A 7252-nucleotide genomic window follows, 5' to 3' on the forward strand; every position below is an offset into this window, starting at 1 on the left:
ATGGCAAGTACTATGTAAAGACCTTTTGCAAGTCATAAAACAGGGGGCCGGGGAGATGGCTCAGTGGAAAAAGCGCTTCCTGGGCACGTGCAGGGGCCTGAGTTCAATTCAAAAAAAAAAAAAAAAAAAAAAAAAAAAAGTCATAAAACAGCCTGAAAAGCTGGACATGGCTGCACACTCCTCTAACCCCACCACTTGGGAGACTAAGGCAGGAGGATCACCGTTATTCTGAGGTCAGTGCAATATAGTGAGTTTAAGACCACCCTGAACTGAACTACACTGCAAGACTCTCAAAAACAAAACAAAACAATTCCCCCCCAAAAGCCCCACAAAACCATGGGAAAATAAGCAAAAACTCCCTACCAACTTAAGAATCGGGTGTTACGGTTGCTAGGTTTCGGATGAGGAAAATATGGCTTAGCTAAGTCACTTGCACACGGAGCTTGGCAGTGGTCAGCCAGGCCCAAACTCAGATGTGTGGGGTCCAGTGCTCATGTGCTTTTTCAGCATCTGAAGTGATCTAGAGATTTGCTAAGTCAGTTGTTTTATAACATTTAAAAGTTGGGGGCCTGCCCATTAGCTCAGTGGCTTGAGTGCCTGCTTAAGCAAAGCAGTCAGGCTCAGGATGCTACGGTTCAATCCCCAGATCTTCATGCCTTACCAGACCTGCCCTTAAGGCACTCTGAGTTAGCCAAAAAAAAAAAAGTCAACTGCACGTCACTGCTGTGATTAGAATAGAGTTCATCTACTGGAGTTTCATACCCTGGAAGCTTGGATGTGTGTGAAAGTGGCTTTGGGGCTGGAAGTATAGCTCAGTAGCAGTTGCTTTACTGGAGAGAGACCCTGGCTTTGATCTCCAGCACTGCACAAGAAAAAGGGAAAAAAAATGTAAGATAGGTCCTTGGGCTGGGGAGATAGCTCAACTGTCTAAGCAGCTGCCTGGCAAGTACAGGGACCAAAGTTCAATCCCTGATACCACATGCTGTGCCAACTTTGTGTCGAGCCAGCCACCAAACTGGTCATGGTGGCGCACACCTGTAATCCCAGCACTGAGGAGGCTGAGACAGGAGGATCACTACGAGTCTGAGCTGCGTAGTGAGACCCTGTACCAAACAAACGATTAAAAAATAAAAAGAGGGCCTCATGGCAGGTGTTTAGGTCACATGGGCTCCATCTGCACCAGGAGGTGACACTCACTCCTGTGATAGGATTTGCTATTACAGGAAGACGTGCACTCCATGCGCTCGGCCCCTTCTGCACCTGACTGTTTCCTTTATGCTTCTCAGTAGCCACTGAGGCAGAAACTGGCTCATTACCTCTTTGTTTTTAAGTTCTGAGCCTCAGGGATCCTGCCACAGCTATGCCAGATGGACTGAGCTAGAGTACAAGGCCTCATTTGAGACAGCCTTGCCCTCTGGATTTGTGTCTCACCTACCAGTCTTCTGCTGCTTCATATGCAGGGTGTGTTCAGCTTGTGCTTGGCACCTTTGTACCTGTGGACAGTGGGTAGCCCCTGAGCTTCTCTTCTGTTTGTAGGGAGCTGTGTTGGGGCTACCTCAGATCTGGGGATGGCGTATGACCGTGCCAGGGTCCTGCTGCACTCAGATAAGCATCCTGGGAACTCTGTGGCTGGCAAGGTAGGTCCCTGCTCTCCTTTCTACCTCCTCAGAAGCTGTGTTGCCTCAGGGCCATGGGCTAAGCCATCTGAGCTCTGTCTGTCACCTCTCCTCTGACAGTGGTGCCTTTGTTGTTCTCCAGTCCAGGAAAAATGTAGTTGTTGCAGCGACCCCCTCTGCTGTCTTCCACTACTCAGAGAGTCCCTGGGACGAGACCAGCTCCAGTGGGCAGAAAGATGCAATATTCAGGGCTGCCAAGAAGGACCTCCTGACCCTGATGAAGCTGGATGTAAGCACAGTTCCAAAAGGGGTGGTGACCACTGTGCAAGCCTCAGACCCTTTGCTCCTAGCTTTTCCCATTTTGTGATGCTCTCCAGGGACAGGGCAGTGCTGGTGGCTCACAGACCTCTCAGGGGCCACTAGCTCTCCCAGGCCTTGGGCAAGAGTGTTGTGAGTCTCTCCCCAGCCAAGCTAGTGGGCCTGCTGTGAAAGGGCTCCTTCACATTTGTTATTGGGTAGGCCTAGGTCCCTGACATGCTTAAAAACTTCAGATACCTAGTGTACAAAAGCTAAGAAGTCATGCCTTTCCTTGTGATGAGATCGTGGGCCTTCAGGGTGTGAGCAGATGCCTGGTGGGTCTCACCTGGTCTCAGGCTCTGAGTATCTGGCTGCAGCTGCCCTGTGCTTGGAGTGGGCTGAGTCATCTGTCACTGTCCGCCCAATATGTTGTGCCCTCCTGTGGCCCTGCCATGGGTGCCCAGGTGCTGTGGGCAGGGCTTGGGACTTGCTGTCCATTGTGTGCCCTAGTGTAGACCCCCATGCACAGATACCAGCTCACAGGCGTCTCCAGGAGCTGGCAAGGGGTCCCTCTGCATTCATGTCTCCTCAGCTATCGGATTTTCTGGCTTTTGATTTATTTATTTTGGCGGAACTGGGGATTGAACTCGAGCCCTTGCGCTTGCCAGGGAAGTGCTTATTCCACTGAGCCACCTCCCCGGCCCCTGGCTTTTTAGGTATGTGTGGTGGAGTACAGAGTGCAGACTTGGGCTTCAGTCTTATTTTCTTTGGGTACTAATGAGACCAACCCTCTCTGACGTTTGTTTGCTGTGTTGGACCTAAAAGATTGTTCTCAGTGTCCTGTCCCCCATTTTCTGTTCTTTTCCTTTTGCTTTTAGAATGTCTTCATATTTTCTAGACAGTACCCGCTGGTGGGCCATTGACCTTGTATGGTGTCTGCCTTCTGAATGGTATCAGGTAGACAGAAGCTCAGTACCAGGGACGGAACTCAGAGCCTTGACCATGCTGGGAAGTGCTGTGCTGCTCAGCTCCATCTCTAGACCTTATTTTATTTTGAGACAGCATCTCACTAAGTTGCTCAGGCTGACCTTGACTTTATACTCCTGCCTCAGTCTCCTTGGTACAGGGAACCTCCAAACGACACAGGGAGAAACATTGGTCTCCCAACCTGAAAAGGTACCTGGACGAGTTCGTGTTCTCTAAAACCAAAGAATGAATTTTAGGAACAAAAGAGGTTATGAGCGGAAGATATTCATTGAGGGAAAGAAAGTTCCTATCTGAGAGAGGGACAGGAGAGGGGCCAAGCAGATTGTTCCCCTGGAAGCTGTCTCTTCCAGGGACTTTTATGGAGGAAAACCATGTGGTGAGGCGGGTCTGAGGTGGTGGAGAAGACATGGGAACTTGTTTAGGTGGGCATGAGGTAGGACAAAGCTGTGGTCAATTGATGAGATTACAAGCACCATCACTCAGGTAAAATTGATTAAATCCAGTACCAAATGGGGAATTGTGTCACATAGCATGCAGGCATGAATAAGGGCCAGGGTCTCTTCCTGTTGGGGACTGGGTTAGTGACTGATTTGGGCTCTTTCAAGGTGATTGATACCTATTTAGAATATCAGTCCCTGATGCCCATCCCTAGGGAAGTGTGTAGCTGTGTTTCCTCTTTTGTCTTGGTCTTGAGGTGTGGGCCACATGGGAGTGCCTGTCTCTTCCAAGTTGCAAAGCCACCTTGTCTTCCATCTTCTTCTTCTTTTTTTTTTTTTTAAATTTATTTATTTTGTGTGTGTGTGTGTGTGTGTGTGTGTGTGGCCAGCTCAGCCCACCAGGGGGTGGGGTGGCATGTGGTGCTGGGGATTGAACCGAGGTCGCTGTGCTTTTGCTTAGCTTAGCTTGTTCTAAGTAGGTGCTTTAGACCACTGAGCCATCTCACCAGCCCCCCATCTTGTCTTCTTGAGGGCCTGGCCCTGTCTGAACGCCACCTATAATATTTGTCTAATTTAGCTTCCTACAACATCCTGAGTACCTGGGATTATAGGTATCCACCACTGCAGCTGTTGCTTTCTTAGGTTTTATTGCAGATGGAATTAATTTTTGTGTATGATGCCGGAAGGGCTTGGATTGTGTGTGTTTTTCCTCAGAAAACTTGTGGCCCCGTGTCCTGCCCTGCGTGTGGCCTGGTCTTCCTGCTCTGCTGCACCTGTCAGGAGCCAGCCTGTCCCAGGCTCCTTTCTGTTTTCTGTGTTGCCATGACCTGGAGAGTAGGGAGGGGAAGCTGCCTTCCCCTTCTCCCACATTCAGAGCTGCTTCCCAAGCCTCTGTCCAGAGGTGGGGTTTCTTCAGAGCTTTTGCTATCTGTGCTCATGGGTAGCACAAGTAGCTTCTTGCCAAGTGCAGCCCTTAGGTCAAAGTCCAGGGACAAAGGAGAGGAGGAAACCCAGGCACCTCCTCCCATGTGGCTGTCCTTGGTGTTCCTCACATTTGCTACTCTGAAGTCTTGTGGGTTCTCTGGCAGTGGACAGAGGGTGGTGGCATTCATGAGAACACGTTCTCTGTTGCCACTTTTTTTTTTTTTTTTATGTTACTGTTTTTATTTCCACCAGTTCAGCCCAAGTGCAAACACAGGACTGTTGGGATAAGAAAGAGTTAAAATAGAGACATGCTAAATAACCTGCAGGGCATGTGGGAAGAGGCGAAAGAAAACAGGGCAGCAACAGTTGTGGGAGTAACCAGGAACACTTGGGACTAAGGACACCCTGTTTTTGTGTCCTTGCTCCCAGATGCCAGCAGGGATGGCCTGAGCATTGATAGGCTTCAGAGGCAACAGCGATGGCGGCAGCGGTGGCGGCGCAGCAGAGAGGCAGAAATGGGGGAAGGAAAGCCTTTGTTGACTCTAAACACACAGAGAGGACCGAGGGCAGGAGTTGGGTGGATCGTCGGACCTGACACAGGGAGCCTGAGGCTTTATGGACGTCTGCCAGATGCGGAGCTTGAGGGGCGGGTTTAGTGACGGGGAAGGAGCTGATTGGAGGCTCCCCTGTGTGGGCGGGAAAGGTCACAGGGAGTTGTACCCAGGGCTGGAGTGGGGAAGGAGGAGGAAGTGGTCATTGGGAGGATAAGCTGTTGCTTTAAGGGTTTCAGCCATATCAGAAGACCACCATAATTCAGCAATTTTTACTAGGGCCATAACCTATCAAACATTAACTTTGTTCTGTTCACCTAAAGTAATCCAAAGGCTGAAACTCAAGATATATAAAAATAAAGACTGAGGACGGTGTGGCAGCCTTTTGCGCTAGCCCTCTGCTTGCATTTGGTGTCCAGGTGTCTTCCTTTGCGGCCAGCACCTGTGAGTCTTTCTCAATACAGAGCAAGCTGCCTCTTGGCATCCAAGGCCACAGGTGTGGGTTGGGGAAGCGTCAGTGCTCCTAGGACACCTGGCCCCTGCCTGCCAGTAGCTCTGGCAGTCCCCAGGGCCAGCTACCTGACTCCTTCCTCTCCACAACCCAGCTCAGGTGAAGACAAAAAACCACTCAAGGAGAATTCTGATGTCACTGTTCTCTGAGCCTACACAGATGTCTGTTGTCACTTTGTTTGTTTTTTGAGACAGGGTCTCACTGTAGTTCAGGCTGGGCTCGAACTCGTGGCAGTCATCCTGCTCAGCCTATGGAGTACTGGGTTGCAGGGTGTGCCGTTACACCTACTGGTTGCACCTTTTACTTTTGGTGGTGGTGGTGGAACCCAGGGCCTCGTGCTTGCTCAGCACAGCCATGCCCCACACTGGCCTTCATCCTGAAGGACCTCACAGCAGCAGGCTCCTGCTGACCAGCCCAGCAGACAGCGCTACGTGCAGGCAGGTCCTTACTCCTCCGAGAACAGTGCTGCGTCCTGCTGATGCTAGGCTGTTTGACTTTCGGTAGCTTCTCTGGGTGTGGATTGTTTGACAAGCTTGCTTGAAGCTCAGCAGATTTCGTCTGTGTCCCCGAGCTCCTTCAGGATGCTGCGGGGTGAGGGTGGAGCCAAGCACAAGGTCTCTGCATCTGCAGGCCTCTCTTCTGAGAGCAGCGTGGACTCTCATTCATCTCCTATGAGCCTGGCCCTTTCATTTGTGTTTTCCACTTTAAAATTTTTGGGGGGTGAGGCGCTGGGGAGATAGCTTAGTAGAATAAGCACCTGCTTGGCAAGTGCAAGGGCCTGAGTTCAATCCCCAGTTCCGCCAAAAATAAATAAATATTTTTGGTATGTTGATATGTTGATTTAAATTCAGTAATTTTCTTTATCCAGTCTCTAATCTGATGAAGATTAATTAAAGCTGTTTGATTAAATTATATAGTTCTAGAATGTCTACTTTTGCCAGGCATGGTGGCTATGCCTATGATCCTAGCACGTGGGGTGAGGCAGGAGGATCATTGCGAGGTAGAGGTCAGCATGGGCTGCAAAGTGAGTACAAGGTTCTACTGAGATGCATAGTGAGACTTTGTCTCAAGGATAAGAACAGTATGTCTACTTTTTAGGAATACCTGCCATCAGGATTAAAGTGTTTCTAATTCTTGGTAAATGTCTCAGGCTTGGCTTTGTGCTGAGTGGCATTACTGTGTGCACAGTCACTTCTATTTTCTTCAACCTCTGTGAGGGTTTTTTGAAACAGGGTCATGCTACATGGTTCAGGCTGGCCTTGAATTCACTGTGTAGCTCCAGCTGGCCCTAAACTCATGGCAATCATCCTGCCTCAGCCTCCTGCATGCTGGGATTACAAGTGTGCACCGCCACTCCTGCTCAGTTAGTTCTTCATGGGGGCTCAGATGTGATAACGTGCTGCACGCTGCTCAAGTGCTAGTGCCCATGGACACATGGCGCCCAGGGGACCCAGCTTCCAGCGGGGGGCTCCTGTCTGCTTTCCACTCATGTCCAGCAGCAGGGGCCCTCATATTCAGCCTCTAGGTTTGCTGTGTCCTGGGCCATCCAGATCACCAAGGCTGGACAACATAGTTCCTTAATGAGGCTTGAAATGTGGAGTGAGTCCAGTCCTAAGATTTTCAGGGTATCTAATGAGGTATTGTATTTCGCTATAATTTTATTTATTTATTTATTTATTTGTTACGGGACTCAAACTCGGGACCTTGCGCTTGCCATGCAGGCGCTGTGCCACTGAAGTAATACACAGCCTGTTACTTTTATTGTTTTGTGTACTGCATTGTTGATTCATCTATAATGTATTTGTTACTCAGTTCTCAGGTGCCTGCCAGCCAGCTCCAGGGTTTAGCCGCTCATGGCTGATCTTTCTCATGGCTGTACTCCTTGTCTCTTCCCAGTGGATTTCATTTCTTTTTTTTTTTTTTTTTTTA

The 7252-nt window shown here is 49.6% G+C and overlaps 1 protein-coding gene across 1 annotated transcript in view; it reads left to right on the top strand.

The window, feature by feature from the left end:
- Pnpla7 (patatin like phospholipase domain containing 7) overlaps positions 1–7252 on the top strand; it is a 94013-nt gene that overhangs the window by 34718 nt on the left and 52043 nt on the right. Inside the window, exons 13-14 of the mRNA XM_023700227.1 lie at positions 1537–1637; positions 1759–1905. Coding sequence (XP_023555995.1) covers positions 1537–1637; positions 1759–1905 — 248 coding nt within the window. The remainder of the gene's footprint in view (positions 1–1536; positions 1638–1758; positions 1906–7252) is intronic.

This window comes from Octodon degus, unplaced genomic scaffold (assembly GCF_000260255.1).
Source record: "Octodon degus isolate 3935 unplaced genomic scaffold, OctDeg1.0 scaffold00123, whole genome shotgun sequence".
NCBI lineage: Eukaryota > Metazoa > Chordata > Mammalia > Rodentia > Octodontidae > Octodon > Octodon degus.